Source organism: Doryrhamphus excisus, linkage group LG7 (genome assembly GCF_037039965.1).
Source record: "Doryrhamphus excisus strain RoL-2023G ecotype Guam linkage group LG7, RoL_Dexc_Guam_v1.1, whole genome shotgun sequence".
NCBI lineage: Eukaryota > Metazoa > Chordata > Actinopteri > Syngnathiformes > Syngnathidae > Doryrhamphus > Doryrhamphus excisus.
The window spans coordinates 11384299-11409100 of record NC_136363.1 but is presented as its reverse complement, the minus strand read 5'-3'; the positions used below and the strand labels follow the sequence as shown (position 1 = coordinate 11409100).

At 41.6% G+C, this 24802-nt stretch overlaps 3 protein-coding genes across 8 annotated transcripts; 1 reads left to right on the top strand and 2 right to left on the bottom strand.

Moving 5' to 3' along the window:
* Positions 1-527: 527 nt before the first annotated feature.
* Positions 528-5625, bottom strand: pygo2 (pygopus homolog 2 (Drosophila)). Of its 5 annotated transcripts, XM_058046425.2 has the most exons (5): positions 5413-5624; positions 5118-5202; positions 4744-5037; positions 4117-4169; positions 528-3570 (listed from the first exon to the last, which is right to left on the bottom strand). In XM_058046425.2, the coding sequence occupies exons 3-5, from the start codon at positions 4793-4795 to the stop codon at positions 1906-1908; spliced, it is 1770 nt and encodes a 589-aa protein (XP_057902408.2). In that variant the 5' UTR covers positions 4796-5037; positions 5118-5202; positions 5413-5624; the 3' UTR covers positions 528-1905. The 5 variants fall into 5 exon arrangements, with proteins under 5 accessions (XP_057902408.2, XP_078648220.1, XP_057902409.2 ...); XM_078792094.1 differs by having other exon boundaries at positions 528-3545; positions 4744-5202; positions 5413-5625; XM_058046426.2 differs by lacking the exon at positions 5118-5202 and having other exon boundaries at positions 4744-4807.
* On the top strand, positions 4449-11128 carry LOC131101372 (SH2 domain-containing adapter protein E-like). Of its 2 annotated transcripts, XM_078792095.1 has the most exons (7): positions 4449-4545; positions 6358-7017; positions 7630-7756; positions 9131-9373; positions 9735-9912; positions 9982-10101; positions 10187-11128. In XM_078792095.1, exons 2-7 carry the CDS (start codon positions 6655-6657, stop codon positions 10368-10370), a joined length of 1215 nt encoding a protein of 404 aa, XP_078648221.1. In that variant the 5' UTR covers positions 4449-4545; positions 6358-6654; the 3' UTR covers positions 10371-11128. The 2 variants fall into 2 exon arrangements, with proteins under 2 accessions (XP_078648221.1, XP_057902414.2); XM_058046431.2 differs by lacking the exon at positions 4449-4545 and having other exon boundaries at positions 6249-7017.
* A 4989-nt stretch (positions 11129-16117) lies between these two features.
* Positions 16118-20804, bottom strand: LOC131102133 (protein S100-A1). The gene is made up of 4 exons (XM_058047633.2): positions 20677-20804; positions 18661-18714; positions 18281-18434; positions 16118-16307 (listed from the first exon to the last, which is right to left on the bottom strand). The coding sequence occupies exons 2-4, from the start codon at positions 18672-18674 to the stop codon at positions 16128-16130; spliced, it is 348 nt and encodes a 115-aa protein (XP_057903616.2). The 5' UTR covers positions 18675-18714; positions 20677-20804; the 3' UTR covers positions 16118-16127.
* Between the last annotated feature and the right edge of the window lie 3998 nt (positions 20805-24802).

The window sequence follows — 24802 nt, the reverse complement described above, 5'->3', positions numbered from 1 at the left end:
AACCAGTAATCTTCCCAAAAATAAACACCCTTTTATACCAGAGGGGGAAAAAGTGTGCCCCCTGTAAGAAAAGGTTTGAAATTATGCAGCATGCTTTGAAAGGGGAAAAGCAGCGACATCCGGTGGACAAATCTTCAAGGGGCCAATTTTAGCCACGACTAACAAATGTGTAGCTTTTTGTGTGGCACTGTCACTTTAAGATCATTTAACGAATAGCAGAGACAATGTCACTATTTTTATTGAGGAAAAATTTCCCCCAAAATATTGAATGGTATATGGTTAGAAGTAAAACCAAGATTTAAATTCTTACCTGTGAAGGAAATGATGAAATATGTATGGACCTGTAAGGCATGTAAAGTCATCCATATTGTTAGGCTACAAGAATAGTTACTAACCTCCAGCGGATCAAAACAAGTAGATATCTCAGACAAAAGAGAATGATCGCCTTCATCTGTGAATAAAGCCACTTAAGTTTAATATAAACACCAGCTAACAGGGAAACAAATGAATAAAAAGCAGACAAAATGTACAAAAAGAATCTTGTCTTTTACTTCAGATTTCAGTACCTGTGGTTCCTCCAGCGTCCACCAGGAGGCGCCAGAGCAGAGCAAGATCACAGCACAAACAAAACAAAAAAAAAACCCAGCGAGTACAAAAACTAAAAAGAACGGACCAATACGACAAAAAGAAAGGCAACTTGGACATTGAATTGTGGAGGGAAAGCAGGGACATAGATAGGGGGATCAGCAATTAACACCTTGATGGGATTGTGACAAATTTAGTGTTGGCATTTGGTTCACACATGCAACCCTCCTCCCATCCCATCACCCCAACGATGCACAGCTGATCATGACAGGCCACGACTTGCACTAAACACCAATCCAAAAAAAGTGTTTACAATTCATGTCTTATGCAGAGAACGGAAATAAAACAGTTGAATGTACTGTATATTTTTTAAAAAAAGCCATTGTGTGTGAAGTAACTCGTTTTGTTCACTTGTCGGCTCTGTTCACAAAATGTCTTTCTGATATATACAATGACTTAAAGGTCTGTGAGGTATGACTGAAAATACAGCCCGCATCTCCTTTGGATTCATCAGCACTGGGTGCAAAATGTTTCGGGTCGAGGGATTGTTACATAATCTTTGAGCAGAGGTGCCCAAAGTTGGGCCCAGAAGCCATTTGTGGCCTGCAAGTTACTTGTTGGTCCGAGGTGGCAACATTCTCAACATCAAATTTACCAGCCTCTATTTGCTTTGTCACCTGTGTTACAAAGCTGAGATGTAGACTGTTTTTCTTTCGTATTTACTTGCTTAGGATCTTCACTTACAAACATTGCATTGGTTACCAACATGTAATAACCAAGTAAACAAAAGGTGAAGAATATCATGCAAATGATAAACTGTCCTGTGTTTGCCCCTCCCTTGAAAAAAGTTTGGACACCCCTGCCTTAGTGAAAATACAACCCTCCCTGATACACTTGCTACAGGGACGTACCACCGCATTTTTAAGATGATGCACTAGAAAATGATGACAAATGTATAAAGCAAAGACCCTTGACAAGTCCAGGCACTGTGTGTGTGATTTTGTTTGCCATGGTTAATAAATACTTGGGACCAATTTGTGAATAACTTTGACTTTTTAACTGAAGTTTGCATTAATTTAAATGGCCGATGGTATGGGTCAGTCACAAAGTATGTGTGAGGTAGTGTGTTGGTGTCAGTGCGTAAGCAAGATGATGTCAGAGCGAGTGTGTCAGTTAACATTCATTACAATTTGAATCCTGTTGTTGTTTTGAGGAGTTGGGGGGCGGCAGTTACCTCACTCAAAGTGCTATATAATACATAAGCATGAATGTCAACTGATGGTTGTAGTGAACGTAAAGGGCGAGTCCAGCAAAGACCCCTCAGCTCTCATTAGCCGCCACCAGCTGGCTCAGTCCCTGACGCACAAACACGGCTTGGATGTCCTTGGTTTTGATGCAGAAGTCACAAGCCCACACGGCGGCGCTCTCCCGCGTCAGCAGCCCGTACGCGGGCTCCGTCAGACCTGTGCAGTCGCGATGGAACCAGCGCTGGCAAGACGCCTCGCACAGGATGGCGTCCTGGTCGTCGTGCACCTCCGCTACGCACAAACCACAGGGGAAGACCATGCCGGGACCGCCCAGCTTCCCCGGGCCAGAGCCGGGCCCTGCCAAGGGGGCAGACGGGCCGGGAGGTAAGGGGGACTGGGTGTTTGGGGTGGAAGTGGAGTTTGATGGAGGGTTGGGGTTGCTGCCGGGGGTGTTGCCTCCATTGTTGTTGGTCATGTTGTTCTGACCTGAATTGGGGGCGGCATTAGGCATGGGACCACCAGTGCCAGGAGTGTTGTTCTGCTGGTTGTGAGAAGCGGCGCCTGAGGCGGAGTTTGGTGGAGTAGACTGCTGTTGTTGGACTGAGTTGCTTGAGTTGGGGGTGTTGGCGTTGTTGGGTGGCTGCAGCTGATTTGGGGGTGGATGCTGGGGTTGGCCTGACCCGTTCAGGGGTCCACTGGGGGAGGAGTTGGGCTGTGGCTGCGCCGAGGAAGGTTGGCCAGGTGTGCCAGCGTTGGGTTGTTGCATGTCAGGGTGACCTGGGAAGTCACCTCCAGGCTGTTGGGGACCAGAGTTAGGAGGACCAGGGGTTGTATTATTAGGAGGAGGGGGGCCATTGGGGTTTAGGTTAAGCTGCTGCTGTTGTTGTTGCTGCTGCTGCTGCTGAGGCCCAGGTGGAGGTCCTCCTGCTCCCCCAAAATTCTTTCCATCCTCGTTGCCTGGCGGACTCGGACCAGGATAAGAGCCATCCTGTGATGGAGGGAACTGTCCTTGGGGGGGCATGCCTGGTAGTCCCCCCAACATGTTGCCTCCGGGACCACCACCCATTCCACTCATCATGTTCATTCCCTGGCCGGGCCCCATGCCACCCATGGGAGGCATGGGCCCATGTGGGGGCCCTCTGGGTCCTCCTCCACCAGGTAATGGTGGACTATTAAATGGGTGTCCCCCTTGTCCATGCTGCTGTTGTGGAGGTATGCCAAATCTAGGGTGAGGTGGACCTCCCCCTCCGGGACCTCCCATACCCCCTGGAGACAACATGGGGTTAAAGCCCGACCCCGGGTGCATAGGTGGACTGAAATTTGGCGGCATATTGAATTGAGACGGTCCACCAGGAGGGAATCCACCCCCTCCTCCCCCACCAGTACCCCCGCCCCCACCTCCAAAGCCAGGCATCCCGCCAAAACCTAACTGGTGGTGAGGTCCCGCATTGGATGGCGGTCCAAATGGCGGTCTACGTCCTGGCTGTCCGCTGCCTGGTCCTCCCATGAAAGCCATACCACCACCGCCGCCGCCACCGCCCATTCGGCCCCCGCCTCCATAACCGCCTCCTCCTCCTGCACCTGGGCTGGGAAGAAAAGGGGCGCTGCCAGGTCCGCCCGCTCCACTGGGTCGAGATGGCGGTCCGAAATCATCGTCGAAAGGGTTGGAGGCCACCAGGTGGTCCACCATAGGGGTGGGAGGGGGTGCAAACTCTGTGAGGTGCGAGAAGCCCGCTGCCTAAATTTATAGAGAAGGGAATGTGGTAATTTATGCATGAATTATCTTGAAGAACTGCCTTTCAAAACACATACTTCCATATCAGTGCGCACAGCCCACATTCACATTTGCCCACTGCATGGCACCCACTCTACTTGGCACCGCTGTACTTACTAATGACGCATCTGCATTGGCAGTACTACATGTGATAACCACAGCAATGGCTTTCTCAAAAGGGAACAAGACACAATTTAGCGTCCCATCTAAAAGGTTTGGATTTTTCTTTGGCTTTTTTTTAAGATGCCATTACAGATGGGCATTGGGCAGCAGCACTCAGCGAGGTGGGCTAACACTTCCAAAATCATGATCTACGACTTTTCAGCAACGTGTAACGTTGCTATGGTTTTTTAATAAAAGGAAGCTTATCTTCCAAAAGTAAGGCAAGATTTTAGACAACACACTTCCCATACGGTATTGTGGGACCTCGTAGACGTATTGAACATATTGAAAAATATCGAAAAATACAACATTGGATTTTTACATCCGACGGTCAAAACTGAGGCTAACCTGTGACGTGGACTTCCTCGTCTTCTTCTTCTCTGGGCTCTTCATTTGTGAAGCTGCAATAGAAACAATAAGCACAAGAGGGGTGGAAAGGGATTATTATCCACACTTATGCTATTGGTGGACCACCAAACAAGAAGAGCATCCCATTTGGATTGGCCAAATACCCCTTAGTGACAGAGTGGAGCAGCTTTTTAGACCTAGGGCCTCTTTTTTGTGCGTCCAAGTCCGACAGTTGAGATGGAGTCAATGAAGCGACATAGACTGGCATGAGGACAAGATGCTTGTACATCCAGGCGGCTATCATCAGTCATGGAGCCTTGGCAGGCTTTTTTGGGGAGGGGATAGGGAGGAGAGAGGAGAGGCCGCAAACAGGCAGAAGATCAATGAGGGGAGGAGGACAGGAGAAGACGAAGACATGAGGAGCTGAAGGTACATTAATAGCAGGAGATCCGCAGATCCACTCTGAGAGAGACAGCCACCACCGGGGGACAGTCGTGAAGTTGGGACATAATCATGGTAGGGGAAGGCGAGAAGGGGTGGCTACAACAGCACCAGTGTAGCCCTTTGCAGCGCAGTAATGGATGAATCCTGCTGATTTTGGGGGAGATGGGTGAAGTTCATTCCTACCTTTGCTTCGCTTTCCTTGTCCCGCCAGTAGTCTCCCCGATTCGGCAGCCATTAGCTAACACTACTGTGGGTGATGTCACCGTTTCATATGCAAAGAGGGGGGAAAAAGGTGAAAAATGACGACGTCCTGTGGGTGGTGGGGCCCAATCTAGCTTGGGTTCATGTCAAAATGGCGAGTTTGGTGGAGTGGATTGTGACTCTAGGCCCAGGTCTGCACACTCTGCTTGTTGTCACGCCGGGATTTGGTCACCAAATCAACGTCAGGTTAAAAAAGTGAACTCGTTGCGTCTTTCACTGCAAAACAACAACGTAATCTGGTAGCTTCCTACCTGCTGTACTGTCAGAAGTACACTAAAGAGTACATGATCACTTACAGATGTGCACAGCTTGGATGCCACCTTGGGCTAGCCTGCGAGCTAGCCACGTTACTCAAAAGTGGCTGCCGGGTTTAGCTCGCACCTAATTTGCGATGGACACCACAAACCGTGAGCTATCACAAATGTAACCTATCGCATCATAAAGGAGAAGAGGCAAAACAAAATGACTCCTTCGGCAAATATTGTTTACTAGATGCTAGCGTTAGCCTGATAGCCAGCTAGCTAGCTAACGTTAGCATGCCACTGGAGATAGCTAGCCATCTTTTTTGGGGGGTGGTGGAGGAAACTGTACCCTTTCTTCCGTCGCTCTCGCTCTGCTGTCCGTTAAATTGAAACTCTCTGGCGTCTTCACTCGCCGATCCACCATTTAACTAGAATTCATTGGAGGGGCAGAAAAAACGCAAAATTAGCCATAATTGCCGTGGCCTTCCCTCGCCACCGGACAAAGAGGGACAAGCAGGAGTAGCCCGAATCATGGAAGAGTACATGTCGTGCTACAATGGGGGTGTCTTGAGTTATCGTCAGCAAATATAACACTTCCACAAAGCAAAAATCACAATTAATTTCACACGGTGTGATATTTATCATTGAAATAAACATAGTAAATAAAAATACACCAACATTAAAGTTGTGAATCATTAATTCTATACAACAAATGCTGTTGGACTTACCCACCTCTGTAACACATTTTAGAACAGGCCACTTTTCAACTAAAGCAGCGTTTCTTTAAAACTGCAATATAATTAACAATTGTACGCAATCTTTTAGACAAATTATAAGTTAAAATGTACACGCGTGCTTGTTAATCGATATAAACATTTGAAGTATCGTCCACTGCCATCAATGTATCATAATAATAATGATATTATGTAATACACTCAGACCATTTCAAGTGTAAGAAGTTGTTTACATTATGGTATGATATTGTGTATTAAAATGAACAATACGTGAGAGTTTGATTAATGTGGACAGTGTTCAATTAAAAATCCGTTTTAATTAACTCTTCATACATTATTTAGGCATAATTGTTATTGTGTTTTTTGACACATTTATGAATCGTATCATGAATGAAACGAAATCAATGCAGACACATGTGAACAGAACTTAAATCCGTTTAATTAATCAATATATAATCACTATTTATCCATGTAAAAGTTTATGACCGCCCACTTAGGTAGTCCACCCTCTTTGAACTTATCTAACCCCTCCCCTTTTCACTCTTTCCTTCTATGAGAAGACTGTAAAAGCCATCAGGAGCAAGAAAAACTGTTTATTTTCCCCAAAGGAGCAATGCAAGGAAAATCCCAAGTGGATCCAGCAAAGGTGCTTTTTAATTGATATATTTATATATATATATATAAATATTTTTAGAAGCCTGTGCAGCTGCTAGCTTTAGTAGTTTTCAGGCTTAAATGGGTATGAAAAGTATTTATGACATGCTTTAAACCAGATAAGAGGAAGTCTTTTGTTAGAAAGATTCCTAAAGTCCTCCATTGTGGCTCATGGTGCCATCAGAGAACTTTGAGGAGCGACCATGGCGAGGTGGTTCAAGGAGTTCCCCATCAACCTGAAGAACGGTACTGACAGGATCGGCACACGGGGCAACAAAACTAGCAGCAAAAACCGCAAAAACTCCTCCACAGAACTGTGCAGCTCCCAGAAAGATGGCAAAGTCTGGGACGGCCTCCTCTTGGCGGGGAAAGGACGAAAAAACTCCAAAGGGGACCAGGTCATGGAGCCCATGAAGACAGTGAGGAGCTCCACAACAACAAACGCTTACATCAGCAGACTGATCCGGGTTGACACACTGGATAAGAGCCCCAACTTCAACCCCGGTACCATCACCATGAGTCACCAGGTGGTACCTGAAGCAGAAAAACACAGCAAAACAGACACAGTAAGTTGGAAAATATTCATATAATAATAATAATAATAATAATAATAATAATAATAATAATAATAATAATAATAATAATAATATTTAAAAGATTAAATAAATATATCAAATGTAGTATTACAATTCAAACAACTAACAATATAAACAATAATAAAAATAGCACATCAGACTATGCAAATTACTTTTTAAGCAGTAAAATTAAAAAATGAATTATAAATGTAAATAATGCTTTCAATTACATAGCTATAATTAGCATGGCTTTAAGTCAGATACAATGACATATTTGGTCCAATTTCTACCATTATATTAGTTAACAAAATGTATTATGTAATAATGTCAAGCTATAGTTGTAACACTGCAGTACATTTTTGTAAGTACTGAGCGCTGTTATTTGGGTCCCTTTTTATCTCCTTTAGCGCTGGGTGTCTTTCTGCTTCCTCACACCACCCTTGCCCCACCCTGAACACAAAAAGCTGCTATCATGTTATAAAGAAGAAGCATTGTGTTATGTGACACCTAGGTGCTAACTCCCCCCTCAGAGCCTTTGAAATGAAGCAAGAAAAAGAAAGCATGGTGGTGATAAGATGGTTTTAAATGTTGCCACCCTTGCAGGTTATTATCCTTGAGGACTACGCGGACCCCTTCGATGCCCAAAAGACCAGGGAGCAAAGGGACTCTGAGAGACTCGGGGACAATGATGGCTACATGGAGCCTTATGACGCTCAGCAAATGATCACGGGTATGTTTTTTTTCCACGGTGAACCCCCCCATCGCTTGTGTACCCCACTGGCCCCACTCAAACAATGGCTGCAGTTTCCACCCCTTGCTTCCTCTTTCCTGTTTCTGCTCTCAAAAGGAAGTTAATTCCCACTCACCCCTCCTCAGCACAGTATGTGTAAGCCCCTATATGGAGCTGTCTGAGCATTCATCAAAACTTCCCAACATCCAGGAACACTGGTAGTCCATCATCCAGTCACATGTTTTCATTGCATCACTCCATTGTTAGAAGTCACAATAGGCTGCGGCCATGTTAGCATGTTTTGTTTTGCTTTCTGGTTGTTTTTGTTCTTATTTGGATCGCTCGTAGTGGCCTTCTGAAAAAGCCTGTGAAGGAGGATGTGATGCTGTGACGAGGAGGCTTAGATCACTCTTGTGTGATGCAAACAAGAAGCTGATGTCATGGAGGAGGTTTTTATGAGAGAATGGCTGCAGAGGTGATTTACCTAAAGCCTAGGTCACAACCGGGCGGGTTTTTTGTGGAGAAAGTATTTGTGGTGACCATGAGGGAGTAAGATCTCGACATGCATGAGGGACATACAAAATATCTGAACGTGCATTGGCCACACCAATTGCATATGTGGGGTGCACGACAAACTATATATACCATTATAAGATTATGGTTTGCTATTACATTTAAATTCTACATTCTACAAAAAATTAAAAAAAACAAATAAAGAACAAGAACCGGGATATAACTTTCCCACTTTCGGACAGATTTAGTAGAGATACTCAATTGGGTATACTATATAAATACTCATTTAGTACACACAAATTAAGTACACACAATCTACATTGCAAAACCGCTACTCAAGCTCTGCAACCATTCTGTCCAGTGGACAGTGATCAATTATATAATAATCATTATTATATTATTAATTAGCCTATTATTATTACTATCATCATTATTCTTCTTATGATTATTACTAGGCTAGTATTAGCATGCTTATTGGCTTGCTTATTAGCCTGCTTTTGCCCTATTATATAAAATTTGTCAGAGATTTTTTTTTGTAAAAAAATTCCAGACATTAATCAATAAAAAATATCAAATTATTGAGGGGGGCTTAAGAACATTTTAGGGGGATTTAAGCCCCCCTAAAATAGGCCTAATGACACCACTGGTTCACACTGTTCCACTGCATTATAGCAAGGCTTCAAAATGATCCAATGACTGTGCGATCTGCTGGATGTAGTGGAACACTGCTGCTGTGCTTTCTCACTAGAAGCACTTCCTTTTAACAGCCCTTCCACTTCCTTTCTATAGAATTGCACCACTCAGAAGCAATTTTGTGTATGCAGCTCTGATACAAGCATGACTTTGATCTCCTTCTTCTAGAAATCAGACGCCGCGGCTCCAAAGATCTGCTCAAAGTGCAAATGGAAGGGAGTGAGGCCCCGGCAGAGAGAGGTCAACCTGCAAACTTGCACCTGTATGATGCCGCTCATTATGAGGGAAGTGGTGAAAGTGAAAAGGCGGCGGTGGCGGCGGTTACACGACCAGAGATGGATATGCGCCCGTCTATGGAGTATGAGCCGCCGTGGGAGTGGAGGAAGGAGCACATTGTTAGAACTCTGTCAGGTGCACACTATATCTTTTTGTAGGAAACATCTACAGACATCTAATACAAGAGTTCAATCAATAATGTTGCATTTTTAAAAGATAAGAATGCTAACCTTTGTCAGAGAGGTGCTCATGTAACCATGTTTATCATTGTGGTTGTTGTATGCAACTGCATCCTACTAAGACCAGACTCGAACATTTTGACCCTCTGACATAAGGATAACAAAACATTCTGCACCATTGCAAACTGCAACCTCAAATCAAACATTTCCTTAAACCGCTACATCCTTTTGTTAGATCTTGGAGCAGGTATTCCCACTGAAATGTCCACTCTGTGTTCACACTAATTAACATTTCGGCGCCAATCTTCATCCCTCAGCTCACTTTGACGGCCCCGAGTGTCCATCCAAAGATTCTCACCTCACAAGTAGACAGCACACAAGGCAGAAAAGCTGGACGCAGAAAATCCTCAGGACCTCGTCATCCTCCAGTCCCGGAAGCAGCCATGAAACTTTGGCTTGCTGCGTCGACCCCACACGACCCCTGGAAAAACAGAGGTAGAGCTGAATTGTCCGAAAATGATGTGACAATTGTTTTTTTAAATGAACATCACCTTACCTGCCCAGCTGGTACCATGGCTGCGTGACTCGCCAGGAGGCGGAGCTTCAGCTCCAGGCCTGCAAGGAAGCTAGCTTCCTGGTCAGGAACAGCGAATCGGACAGCACAAAGTACTCCATCGCCCTCAAGTGAGCCACAGCGGAAAGTGCAGCAGTTCTATCCCAAAAGGTACATAATATTCCATTTTTATTGTATTTTTTTGTTGCTGACCAGAACAAGCCAGGGCTGCGTTCACATCATGGTAGCCCAGACCAAAGAACACGGCTACACGCTGGACCAGAGCAGCTGTGTCTTCCCCAGCATCCCAGAAGTGGTACACCACTACTGCAGTCAGCGGCTGCCTTTCAATGGGGCTGAGCACATGACCCTGATGCACCCTGTGCCTCGCATACAATAACTCACGCACGTATATGACAAAAAACATGTCTTTAGCTTTTAAGGACCATAACCCATTAAAGAAACACTCACAATCTGTGGTGGGGTTGCAAAACCTGGGAGTCGTCCATGGCAAGTATTACTCTCTAAACTCCGAATGACACTGCACGAGGTTGCATTCAAAAATAATTGCATATTTACCACTTCCAAAATTCCTCAGCTAATCTTCCCATGGAAAATTCCCAGAAATGTTCCAGTGCAACCCTAATGTCTGGTCACTGATGCTCATAAGGTACTTGTATCTCGTCTACTTTGTGACTTTGTTCAATTACAACACGTTTTCTTTCATTATTGCTGTTTTTTTTCATCAATTGCGTCACACTTGTCGTGAACTACATTTAGCGCGAGTTTCGCAAACCAGAAGGCACTTTTATCAATTAAATGGAACTTGTGTTGTCATTTGTAACTCTCTGGGTCCCTCTTTTGGCCGTGCTTCTCCACTGCACCTCATTTATCTCCAACAAAGCCCTGTTGTAAGTCTAGCTGCTAAAAAGCCATGCGTAAGAAGCATGTCATTACCAAGTTGACCTCTAGTGCCTGCAGCTACCTTCGAACTGATGTTTGTATTCTTCTACATCTGTCCCTTGGGGATTTGTTTTAACTGTGAAGTTGTTGTGCTTGACTGTATTATGTCTACAGAGGAAGGCCTTGACAGTATCTATGGCTACTTTATTTCCAGAACAACTGTGGACAATGTCTGGAACATTAACAAGAGATTAAAATGACCTTCATCTACTTTTGTGTTGTATTTATTACTGACAAATCTCAAAACAGTTAAATGAAAGGAATTTTGCTGCTCCACCTTAAAAACTCCAAAGTCCCCCGGTGCTGTGTCATGCATTATTGCTCACGCCATTATTATTATTTGAAGTCTGCGTCAACTTTAAAAGGAGCATTTAAAGGATTGGCTTTTTTGGCCGAGCCCTTGTGTGCAGATGTTATTCACCAGCAGACACGCCCGCCTTGTATACATTTCCAACTGTCTTCTTTTGATTTGAGAAGATGCTACACATCCCCTGGTGCCTTCCCCCCCCCCCCCCCCCCGTCTCCTCCTCCTCTCTGATTCCCGAATAAATCAACAATACAAAGAGACAAACGTGGTGGTGAAGGATGACGATCAAAGCAGCAAAACATGGTGAAAAGGATGACTGAATGAGGTTACAGGCATGTTTGTGCACCATTAAACTTTTAAACTCCCTACAATTCACTTTTTAAGAATGCTCTAAATGTAATATGCATGTCTAGAGCAAGACAAGAGAAAACTCAATCATCTCAAGCATCTCTCACGTTGCTAAAAGGGTCTAACAAAACAATTCCCCCACAGACACCCTCCAACATCCTCTAAGTCTTCTCATATGGGTGGAATCTATTCAAAAAGGAACAATTGCATATTTATTCTCATTCAGAGTCACTCCCTGTTTGTGTCCCAATACTTTCGTCCAATCAATATAGAAGAAGGTATTAATAGAAGACAAGTACCACAACACTCTTGCCAAGGACACTTAATAACGTGATCCCTCTCTCCTCCTCCTACTTTTATTACACATCCTCCTTACCTTGTGTCATCTGATGCTGTTTGACCTTGAGCCCTGCAGAGGACACGACCCCTGCTCAGTTCATTTCACGTGACACTTTGAACCACCTAACTTATTCATTCATATGAGCCAAAGTAACTGTAAACTCATTTTATTGGCATATGAAAGCGGCCTGGTTTATGCGATGCCTTGTAATGAATATGTATCTACCAAGGCCTTAGGCTTCTACTTCCATTAGGATGGATTTCATCAACCGGGGGAAAAGCGTCTGGCCTTCTCAAATTCAATCCCCGAGGAGAACATCTACACCGGGAAAAGTTATCTGATACATCTATTTTTATTTTATATACATGCTCCACTCTGTACCTGAAGGCATCATTTAATTAGTGTCACAGCTCTCTTCTTTTACTCTTGCGTGACACATTACCTAAATGCACCACTACATGGCGGCCATGAAGGGTCAACACACCAGCGTTAATACACAATGAAGGTCTTTTCATTTAACGTGATAGATCATACAACCTTTAGTGCTCTTTATAAAAGAACAAGCAAAAACATTATTTTTATAGCATTTTACACATTTGTATGGGGTACAGATGCCGTTAAAAAAAACTCCAGCAACTTTCACCAGCATCCCCTCCGCCACTATTAGCCTAATCATAACCTCTCAATGATGCTACCCCTAAAATAAACTTTGAACCCTTCACTTGAAGCCTCAGACGTTTCTATATTGTAAAAAGCCGCAAGCTAATTAGCTCCCTATTAGCATACACACTCAAAGACTTTTTTTACAGTTTATACTGCACTTCTTACCTAAATGTGTAACTACACCACTAACTGACAACCAGTTATATTAATCACGATGACAATCGCTGAATAAAATACTGCAATAAGCAAGATTACGTTATTGTCATTGTGATTAACCACATCCGCAAAATATTCACTTTTGTCACTTAAGGCGTACTGTAAACAAGATGATCCAAGATGGCGGGCATATAGACGCATGCGCAGTATTTGTTGATGTTTCTTGCCACAAACTCGTTAAATCATACGAAGACGTTTTCTATTGTGTTATTACTCAAAACACAAAGAGTTGAAATGTAAATATTAAGTGAGAACTACTTTCTGATGTTTACGAACCTGGAGAAAACAGGTAGGGAAGGAATGAAGACATGAACCCGGTGGGAGAGGAAGTACCTACACCTAAAAGGGAACCTTTACAACACCTAAAAAGGTTGGTTCCGGCCTTCTTCATTTCCTACCTGTACTTATCGCAACGTGAATATACGCATTTTTATATTGTATGGAAATACGAAATAACCACACATTCTTATAAAAATATTAATCACAAAGAAACATAAAAATGTATCCTGTATGATCCTATCCCATATTAGCACTTTTAATCATGTGTCTTTTAGCTCTTTTGAAAAAGAAAAATTGTGGAAAAACAGGCAAGGCGGTTTTGAATATTTGTACAGTATGTACATTGCACAGTGTTAGGATTTTAGGAAAATGTGGGGAACATAAACATTTAAATTTCAATTAAATAATAACCATTTATATTTAAATTAAACTCCCTTAATCCATATATATTTCTACTTAGTTAAAAGTCTTGTGTGTTGTCTATTTTTCACAAGCTGCTGCGCCACACACATTGAAAACAGCTGTCTTAGATAAACAAAAGTGTAATTTGACACCACACGCTTTTATCTTTTTTTAAACCCTCTTTTTTTTAAAACATGATCCTGTTTGGTGTTTGTTATAATCTTTTATGACAGTTGCTGACAAACCGGTACATGATAAGGCAGAGCAGTTTTTTGTCTGTTAAACTTTAATCCCCTTCGGGCTAAAACGGGCTAAACAGACATATTTGTTTACCAAATATTCAAAAAGTGGCCAATCAGAGGCTGCCGAGAGTTGAACAAAGTGGTTGACTCCGCCCACATGATGAGGGCTGACCTGAGGAAGGTAAGAAACAGTCTGTCCGCGCAAAGAATGTTCGCCTGCTGTCGTAGTTTAGGGGTGGATTCACTCCGACCCAGTGAGGGACAGTGTATACACGCACACGCACACGCAAAATTCCTGCGTGATTATAGCGCTGCCTTCCAAGCTGCATTCTTGTCTGTTCTACGCCATAAATTGGATTCACTCACTCCTTCATTCAAAAAAGAATCATGCACACAATCACTCTTCACTCTTCCTCTCCTTCAATTCCCTGCGTCCCTCATTTTCGTCAAACCTTTTCCACGTGGATCCAAATCCAACATCTGGGTCAGCTTATACGTAGCCTAGTGGAACAAGACTTGCAGGATATTGTTGGCAGGATGTGCGAGCCGGAGCGCTTTGCTCTGTGGGAATCCCCAACACACACACACACACACTCATAATGAAAGTAACACTTTGCTGTGACATTGTTTCTTCTTTGCAGCAATTCATACTTGAGTAGAAGAAGATGTGCAAGAAACAAACAAAGTGTTGGTTAAATACCACATTTAATATTTGGAAAGAATGCATGAGTCATTACCAAAAACGAAAAAAAAAAGATTACAAAATAGGCGCACAGAGAAGGAGGAAAAAACATTCCACTGTTGAAGGCAATAATATAATAAACTGATTTAATATTACATTTGTATTCACAGGAATTCTCACCCCCTCCCTATAATTTTATTTCTTCTCACTGCCATTTTTTGTTGAAGAAACATTTAGAGTAGCAGGGAGTCAAAAAGCCACTGTGATGCGTCGATGAATGCTGCATAAAGCTCTGAAAAACACACGTGTTGCGTTCACTGACCCATGTGTTTGTGAAAAACACACATGTTGCGTTCACTGACCCTTGTGTTTGTGGCTCTGGGCAGGGTACTGTGTAAAAGTATGTCAGCACTGGTGGTAGTAATGCTATTATCACGCAGACGTCCATCAAGATCAACAAAAACAAAATACGCTAGTCAAAGATCCTCAAAATGAGAGGAGCAACCTGCTGTTTTTAAAGATATACCAGAAAAGATATTTACGACAGGAGCCGTCTGCTATTTTTAGGGTTTCAAGGAAAGAAAAGCTTGTCAAAGATCCTTTATGTGACAGGAGAAAACACGAGTCAAAAATCTTCTGTGTAAACAGGAGTGCTTTGCTGTTTTTAGGAATCGACTGCAAAACCGCTTCTCAAAAATCTACTGTAATATACATACTGTGGAAACATAGATATGTAAATATAGACAGGGGTGGTTTGCAAACATTGTAGTCAAAGATACTATATCTGACAGGAATGCTCTGCTGTTTTTAGTAATCAGCTTTAAAAATGCCAGTCAAAGATCCTCTTGATGACAGGACACTTTGCTGTGTTGAGGGGAAAAAAGCTTGTCAAAAATCCTTAATGTGACAGGAGAACACACACGTCAAAAATTGAGTGCTTTGCTGTTTTTATGAATCGCCTGCAAAAGCGCTGGTCAAAGATCACCTGTAATATGTAGACCTATGATATGTAAATATTGACAGGAGTGGTCTGCTGCTGTAAATGATCTATCTCTCAAAAATTGTAGTCAAAGATTTGACAGGAACGATCTGCTGTTTTTAGTAATCGGCTTTCAAAAAATCCGAATCAAAGATCCTCCGTATGACAGGACCACTCCGCTGTTTGATAGAATCTTCTGAAGATATTTTATGTGATCAGAGTATTCTGCTGCAAAAAACACTTGTCAAAGATCCGTTATATGACCTGTTTGAACTTACTGTAAAAATGCTGGTCAAAGATCATTTATATGGCCACAGCTCTCTTTCGTTTTTCCGGAGAGACTTTAGGAATGCTTTATCAAAGATCTATGCTCTTCTGTTCGTCCCGAGTCAGAACCTTTGGGCCAGCCTGTCTGGACTTAATAGAGTATCTCTAAAGGAAGTCAACCTGCACTTGTATGTGGATTCTCACCAAAGCCCCACCTTGATGAATGCTGTGCCGTCTCTCTACGTGTTTTATTTGGTATATGGCCTGTATTTAGTGTGATCCTACAAAGTGTACAGTATGTGTTCGATACCACGATTCAGACTTTTGCACAGTACTCTTGTGTGTTGTTGAAACGTTGCGTAAGACAGAAAAATTCATCCGCCTCCTCCTCTCGTCAGATTTACAACCTTTCCCCCCCCCTTCCCTCCCCGTTCCGTTCCATCAGCCCCCTCTCCCTGACTCAGTGACTTTATTCCGCCGCCTCGCCGCCCGTGGGCTTGTCGTCCGTCTTGAACTCCAGGAAGAAGTCGTTGCAGGCCACCGTCAGGGCGCCCATCAGGATGATGAACTCGGTGAAGTCCACCTCGCCGTCGTTGTTGGCGTCCAAGTCGGTCATGATCTTTTCCACCGTCTCATTATCTTTGGAGTGCTGTCAAGCAGGAAGTGTTACGAGTTAAGAATGTGACCCTTGAAAGCGTGTGTGTGTGTGTGTGTGTGTGTGTGCACAGGCCTGCCTGTACTTGTGAGTTCCAGCATGTACGAGCACATACCTTCATTTGTGTCAACCCATCTACACACTGAAGTGCAAAGTGTGTCACACACACAATCACGGTGTAATGGCATGAAAGGAGCTCATCCTAGACAATGCCCCCCCACCCGCCCGCAAAGACAAACGACCTCACAATCAAAGTAGGACATCAAACACACCACACAAGCATAGAAAAACAAGAACTCAAACACACACACACACACACACACAAACGCTAGTCAAGGACTATGAGAGGAGGGCTTTGCTGTTTTAAGGACCTGTTGCAAAAACTCTAGTCAAAGATCATCTTTAATGACAGGAATCCTGTTTTTGGGAATCAATTGGAGGGAAAACAAACCCTACTAAAATATCCTCTATATGACAGGAGCACTCTGTTGTTTTTAGGAATCGGTCGCAAGCCAAAAATGATCAATAAATATCTTCTCTCCATGACAGGAGCACTCTGCAGTTTTTAGGAATCAGTTGCATGTCAAAAAACGCTCGATAAATATCTTCTCTCTATGACAAGAATACTTTGCTGTTTTTAGGAATGGGTTGCAAGCCAAATATGATTGATAAATATCTTCTCTCTATGACAGGAATGCTTTGCTCTTTTTAGGAATGGTTGCAAGCCAAAAATGATCGGTAAATATATCCTCTCAATGACAGGGGAACTCTTCAGTATTTAGGAATCAGTTGCAAGTCAAAAACGCTCAATAAATATCTTCTCTCTATGACAGGAGCACTCTGCAGTTTTTAGGAATGGGTTGCAAGCCAAAAATGATTGATAAATATCTTCTTTATATGACTGGGGAACTCTGCAGTTTTTAGGAATCAGTTGCAAATCAAAAACGCTCTATAAATATCTTCTCTCTATGACAGGAACGCTTTGCTGTTTTTAGGAATGGGTTGCAAGCCAAATATGATCAATAAATATCTTCTCTCTATGACAAGAGCACACTGCAGTTTTTAGGAATGGGTTGCAAGCCAAAAATTATCTATAAATATCTTCCTTATATGACAGGGGAACTCTGCAGTTTTTAGGAATGGGTTGCAAGCCAAAAACGCTCGATAAATATCTTCTCTATATGACAGGAATGCTTTGCTGTTTTTAGGAATGGGTTGCAAGCCAAATATGATCGATAAATATCTTCTCTCTATGACAGGAATGCTTTGCTGTTTTTAGGAATGGGTTGCAAGCCAAAAATGATCGGTAAATATCTTCTCTATATGACAGGGGAACTCTACAGTTTTTAGGAATCAGTTGCAAGTCAAAAACGCTCTATAAATATCCTCTTTCTATGACAGGAATGCTTTGCTCTTTTTAGGAATGGGTTGCAAGCCAAAAATGATCGGTAAATATCTCCTCTCTATGACAGGGGAACTCTGCAGTTTTCAGTTGCAAGTCAAAAACGCGCTATAAATATCCTCTCTCTATGACAGGAACGCTTTTCTGTTTTTAGGAATGGGTTGCAAGTCAAAAACGCTTGATAAATATCCTCTCTATATGACAGGAGCACTCAGTTTTTAAGGACCTTTTGCAACAATCCTAGTCCAAGGTCATCTAGATGACATGGGTACTATGCTGTTTTTAGGAACCTACTGAAAAAAAGTCCTGTACTGTTTTTACAGTCCAATCCTCATTATGACGGGAGTGATCTGCTGTTTTTAGGGACCTACTACAACAATCCATGTCAAAAATCATTTTTATGATCGGAGAACTCTGCTTTTTGTAAGGCTCTACTCCAAAAATGCTCATCAAGGATGCTCATTTTCTAACAAAAACAAAAACGCCAGGCAAAGATTGTCTAAATGAGAGGAGCGCTCTGCTGTTTTTAGGAATGGACAGCATAGAAGATGACACACAGACCTACCCCTAAGTAACTGCCCAGCTCCTCCAGCAGCAGCTCCTTCAGCTCCATCCTGCTGAGCGTGTACTTGTCACCTTCCTTCCCCGAGTACTTGTGGAAGGTTTTGATGAGCATCTGCATGGCACTTTCCAGGTTGGAAGTGGGCTCCTTGGACATGCTGCAGAAGGTCACATAGGGGTCAAAAGGTCAGCGTCAGCCTCCAGATGCCCGCTCCGGCCAACCCCTCCCTCCCACCAGCGGCTTGCATGCGTGCGCTCACACAAGCCGATGAGGAGGAGGTGGAGGAGGAGGCGAAGCCACCATTTCACTTCACATTGGAGAGTTTGTGTTGTTGAGGCTTTTTTTTTGGAGAGGGGGGGGCATTTTCAAACAGTCTTACACACATTGTGTCAGGCATCTCGGCGTTGCTGCTGCTGCTGCGATGAGACGTGGGGAGACTGTGACAGACAGATACGGGGTTAAAAACAAACAAAGACTACAAAGACGAATGTAGTCATTTAAATACATTTTCATTATTCATTTTTCCCTTAAATACACGAATAATTGAAGAAAAATTGATCTATTTATTTATTTTAAAGCCAGAAGTCTATTGAGGTAGCAGGTTGCTTTACAATAAAAACTAATATGTATATAATTACAAAAATAATAATAATACATATAATAATATGTGAAAATAGTATTTTAAACAATACTAAATAAAGATGAAACCATTAAAATGAATGATTAATTATTAATAAATACTTTAAGAATGAAAACTTTCTTCACAATTCACGCTTGGCTTTGTCTACATTCTAGACAAACATGACCTCAAATGATTGACGCATCGAACTTATCAATATTTTGTCAATATATAATATGGTATCAGTCATGATGCAACAAATGTATCAATATTTTGTCAATATATAATATCCCATAAGTCATGGCACATCAAATGCATTGATATTTTGTCAATATATTATACGGTATAAGTCATGCCACATCGAACGTATCAATATTTTGTCAATATACAACATTGTATAAGTCACAACGCAACAAATTTATCAACACTTTGTCAATGTATAATATCGTAAAAGTCATGACGCATTTCAATGTATCGCTATTTTGTCAATATATAACATGGTATAAGTCATGACGCATCAAATTTATCAATATTTTGTCAATATATAACATGGTATAAGTCATGATGCATCAAATGTATCAATATTTTGTCAATATATAATATGGTATAAATCATGACGCATCAACTCTATCGATATTTTATCAATTTATAACATCGTATAAGTCATGATGCATCAAATTTATCAATATTTTGTCAATATATAATATGGCATAAGTTATGGCACATCGAATGTATGGATATTTTGTCAATACATAATATGGTATAAGTCATGGCACATTGAACGTATCAAATATTTGGCAATATATAACATGGTATAAGTCATGACGCATCAAATTTATCAATATTTTGTCAATACATAATATCGTAAAAGTCATGACGCATTTCAATGTATCGATATTTTGTCAATATATAACATGGTTTAAGTCATGATGCATCAAATGTATCAATATTTTGTCAATATATAATATCCTATAAGTCATGGGACATTGAATGCGTCAATATTTTGTCAATATATAATATGGTATAAGTCATGGCTCATCGACTGTATCGATATTTTGTCAATATATAATATCCAATGTATTGATATTTTGTCAATATATAACATGGTATAAGTCATGACGCATCAAATGTATGGATATTTTGCCAATACATAATATCGTTCAATAAGTCAATTCGACACCAGCATGGAAACAGGAGTTAATTTTCAGAAAAAGCAACAAGCATCTCATGGAACGTTCTGAACTCCTATTTCCCGCCCGCCACAGTGGATGCCCTCATCTACTGCAGAACACGTGCCTGCAATTATCCAACACGGACACCGGCAGTGAAACACAAACCTCACTTGGTAATTCCGAAAACTAAGAGGCCGAGTAACCTGAGGTGCTCGCTGATACGAGGCCTTCCACACTCGCTTAGTCACACAAAAAGGCGGCGAACGCCAATCAGGTGGAGATCGATGGCGACATCATCGATCCTCTATGGTACAGCCTGTCATAGACCTGCTGTGGCGTGTACTGCTACATGTCAAAGGTCGCTGTTGACAGGAGATTAGTGAATGGAAAAGCAGCGAGGTGAGGGGGGGCATCTTCTGTCATTGACTGACACAGTAGGAGACCGGCATGTTTGCAGTAATACTGCAATACTGGATACTATAGAGATACTTTTACACAATATTTACCACTATCAGGACTTCCACTCACATACACAGCAAATACAGTCGCACATCATCAGGTAGAGGAGGAGAAAGTACATTCAGGCGACCCCCCTACGCCCCTCTTACCTGAGTTCTGATGGACGGCGTCCTTCGTGGGTGTTGGATGCGGTGGCGAGGGAGAGAGAGTCAGGGCAGAGATGGATGAGGAGAGAGTTTACCACTGGCTTAAATATCACCTCCGCCTCCTCCTCCTCCTCCTCCTCAACACCCCCCAAACTCCTTCACCTCACCACCCCCTCCACTTCCTCCAACAGTGTCTATGTATGGACAACATGAGGCCACAACACACTTTTTGGATCTTCTCTACTCCTGGAACGCTGCACAAACCACATTGAGTCAGATTGACTTGAAATTTCTCACACAGCTTCACAAAAAAATCCATTATAATTTTAGGGCGTTTAGCTTAATCGCCATAAAATTTGGTACACGCCCCTTTTGGGGGACTGACTAGAACATGTGTGCAAAATTTGAGCAAGATTGATTGGAAAACAGGGTGGCACGGCGGTTGAGTGATTAGCACGCAGACCTCACAGCTAGGAGGACCGGGGTTCAATTCCAACCTCGGCCATCTTTGTGTGGAGTTTGCATGTTGTCCCTGTGCATGCGTGGGTTTTTGGGTTTTCTCCGGGTACTCCGGTTTCCTCCCACATTCCAAAAACATGCTAGGTTAATTGGCCACTCCAAATTGTCCATAGGTATGAATGTGAGTGTGAATGGTTGTTTGTCTATATGTGCCCTGTGATTGGCTGGCCACCACAGGGCAAAACATGCAAAACATGGCCGCCATTGAGCAAAAGTCATTGTTCATAAGGCATTGGGTATTTCTATTATGGTGATAAAAGCTCGTTTATTAAGTTATTTGTTTATTATCGTCCCACAAGATTTTTTTTCCAGAACGAGACCCCCTTGTGACCCCCCTCCCCACGTGTAGGCATCGATGTAGTTGTACACATGAACTCGTCAGAGTTAGATTGTCACAGTTTTATTTCATTGGTCAGCCATGAGACACGTTACATTGATGATGCAATTCAATGATAATGAACGTTTACATATTGAGAAGTAGTGGAAAAATAAGGAATGGCGTTTGGATCGGAAACCCACATGGTCAAACGCAAACACACTCATGGATGCACACTCGGCAGGAAGGACTCTTTGGCTATCCTCAGTTGTAGTTTGGGTGAAATCATTTCCTGGCTTTCCTTTTGGATTTTTTTTTTTTTTGGGTGCGTTTTGACACGCTGGGACTTTAAAGTCCAGGCTGAGGTACGATACGTTGGCTTGTTGTGCATTTGAAAACCTCTACATCCAGTTTTTCCCTTTCCAGAATCCATCGATTTAAGTGAACAAAGATCACATTGAAAGGCTATAAAGATAACAAGCAAATAAAAAGTATACCGTACAAGCTCAGAGGAGTATTTTCAGGAAGTACCTTAAAAAGAAAAGTATCAAAGGTGAATATATATTTGAAGAAATGTTGCCAAAATGCCCGTGTTGTTAGTTTATCAAGCTGTGGGTGGGGGGAGGGGATGGGAGCAGTAATATTTACAATGGGAGTGTCCCATCACATGACTGGCTTGTATTTGCCTTGTTACGCTGCCAACCGAGTTTGCAGTGCCAGCAGGCGTCCGACAATTCAAAAAAAAAAAAGTACATGTAGTACATGTCGTAGCGGTGGTACGCGCGCGAGGCCGTGGGCAGACGTGCAACTGGAGCCAGGTTTCTCACGACTGCATTATTGATGATTTACAACGCATTAAATGATTAGCTTGCATGACAGCAGGAAAAGTATTTCAAAAAAAAAAAGTTAATCACGTGGGGATTGGCTCAGTGGGTGTGCGACATGACAAACAATCCGCCCTCGTACAATTGGGCGTATTGCCCACATCCGACGTCTAATCCGTCTAATTTCCAAACACACTGGAGAGTCGGGGGAGGGGATCCTATTCCAGGTCAGACAGGGTCTTTAGACTAAATGAGGGGTGTGACCGGCAAACACGGCACGCAATAGTAAACGCTGGAGAACCTGTTTAGGACTTAAACGGGAGGAATACATTCTGATCGTGTTCATAAAACATGAAAAGTTTCTTCCGCAAAATTGGGGTCCAAGTTAAATATATCATAAATCGCATAGTTATTTATTTAAAAAGGCACATTTTTTTGCTTACTTTTCACAACAAACATATTAAAGATATTGCAGAAATATTTGTATCACATGACCGTTATGACATTCGTGGCGCCACCTAGGGGTGGTCGTGGTGGTGGTCAAAATGCTTTACATGTAACACAAGTAACCTCAAAGTTCCATCACCACTACACCAATGCTCAATATTTTCGCACACACGTGTGCATGTTGGTCCCCGAAAGGTGGGTACCAAATTCCATGGAGATGGGGTCAAACACCATGAAGTTACAGTCATTTTTTTAGTCGATGTGCGAGAAATTTCAAGGCAATCCGCTATGTGGCGTATTTGCCTGAAAAATAACAGCACCGGCAACAGATTCGGGATGCATGTTTTGACACGTTTTAACCCGGGAGTAGAAGCGAAGTCATGTGAAAAAAAAAAAATGATTTGCTCGATTGTATTTTTTTAAAAAATAAAAAGTGTAATCCTAAAATCTATTCCCGTCACCATCATTCCTTCCACCCTGCGACTATTTTGGGCCTCGCGGTTTGGATTCTTAATTATTTAGGGACGAGCCACACCTGATCTCCCACGTCTAATCGTGGCAGGGTGGATGTCACGTTCAGGTGAAGTGAGGAGAAAGAAGTACTGTATTCTTGAAAAAAAAAAAAAAAAGAGAAGGGAATGAGCTGAAAGGAGGGGATGCAATATGGCAGCCAAACAATGTGTTTATTGTCATTGCCGAATAAGCACTGAAGCATTTGTGAGGCACAAAGGGGGGGAAATGTGTTATTTGTTATTTATACCACCCTCCGGTTATTTTGTATATTGTTTTTTTTGGGTCATTTTTTTCAATTTTCTTGTTTTCTTTTTAGTCAAATTGCTGAAAACCAGCATCTTTTAATTTTGCATATGCAAACTGGACCGATGCATGGTGTACCCCCTCAGCCACTTGCTGGAAAAAATGTGTAAAATAACTTTATTTGAAATAATAATATAACATAACAACTTCAGACCTGCTAAAAACCAAAACAAGACATTATGATGACTTCATTTCTGACGCAATGGAGGGCCGAGTTTTCATCAATCCTATTTTTGTTGATGCTTTTTCATCTACCCGACACTTCTAAACTTCTAAACTATTATTTCTAATATATGAAATAGTACATAACATACGTGGGGTTTTCTAATAAATCATCGCATTAATAATCAAATCTTCACTAAACAAGATACTTTTTAGTAGTATAAACAGGTCTGAAGCAGAAAAAGTTGCAAGAAACGTTTCTTTCCGAGAATAAAAAGTCACATTCTGCAAGAAAAGTGGTATATTGTTATGAATAAAACAAAAAGTTCTATTAAAAAGTTTGATATTTTTGAGAATACAATTGCATAAGTTTGAGAAAAAATGAACGAAAAAACATTTTTGAGAATAAAGTAAAACCCTTGAAAAATAAAAATTGTAGAATTTTGAGTAAAATAAATCCCTTTTGGGGGAAAAAAATATATATATATGTTTTTGAGAATAAAGTAAAAAAATTTAAATGGTCGAATTTTGAGAAAAAAATAAATCTTTTCGTGGGAAAAAAAATATATTTTTGAGAATAAAGTAAAACCATTGAAAAATAAAAATGGTAGAATTTTGAGAAAAAAATACATCTTTGTGGGAAAAAATATATATTTTTGAGAATAAAGTAAAACTCTTGAAAAATAAAAATGGTAGAATTCTGAGTAAAATAAATAATTCCGGGGGAAATATATATATTTGTATATATATTTGAGAATAAAGTAAAACTCTTGAAAAATAAAAATGGTAGAATTTTGAGAAAAAATAAAATCTTTTCGGGGGGAAAAATATATATTTTTGAGAATAAAGCAAATAAAAAAAAAAATCCTTTCGAGGGAAATATATATATATATATATATATATCAATTTGAGAATAAAGTAAAATTCTTAAAAGATAAAAATGGTAGAATTTTGAGAAAAAAATAAATCTTTTCAGTGAATAAAAAAAATATTTTTAGATTATAGTAGTAAAAATGTTAGGAACATGAAGATATATTTTTGTGAG

What these genes read in the sequence shown, in the direction of transcription:
- pygo2 (XM_058046425.2), bottom strand. Translation starts at nt 4,795, where the DNA reads ATGGCTGCCGAATCGGGGAGACTACTGGCGGGACAAGGAAAGCGAAGC. An exon ending in ACAAGGAAAGCGAAGCAAAG is followed by an intron (nt 4,170 to 4,743) that starts GTAGGAATGAAC and finishes TTTCTATTGCAG; the next exon opens with CTTCACAAATGAAGAGCCCA. An exon ending in CGAGGAAGTCCACGTCACAG is followed by an intron (nt 3,571 to 4,116) that starts GTTAGCCTCAGT and finishes CTATAAATTTAG; the next exon opens with GCAGCGGGCTTCTCGCACCT.
- LOC131101372 (XM_078792095.1), top strand. Translation starts at nt 6,655, where the DNA reads ATGGCGAGGTGGTTCAAGGAGTTCCCCATCAACCTGAAGAACGGTACT. An exon ending in CGACCCCTGGAAAAACAGAG is followed by an intron (nt 9,913 to 9,981) that starts GTAGAGCTGAAT and finishes TTACCTGCCCAG; the next exon opens with CTGGTACCATGGCTGCGTGA. An exon ending in AAGTACTCCATCGCCCTCAA is followed by an intron (nt 10,102 to 10,186) that starts GTGAGCCACAGC and finishes GTTGCTGACCAG; the next exon opens with AACAAGCCAGGGCTGCGTTC.
- LOC131102133 (XM_058047633.2), bottom strand. An exon ending in AGCTGGGCAGTTACTTAGGG is followed by an intron (nt 16,308 to 18,280) that starts GTAGGTCTGTGT and finishes CCTGCTTGACAG; the next exon opens with CACTCCAAAGATAATGAGAC.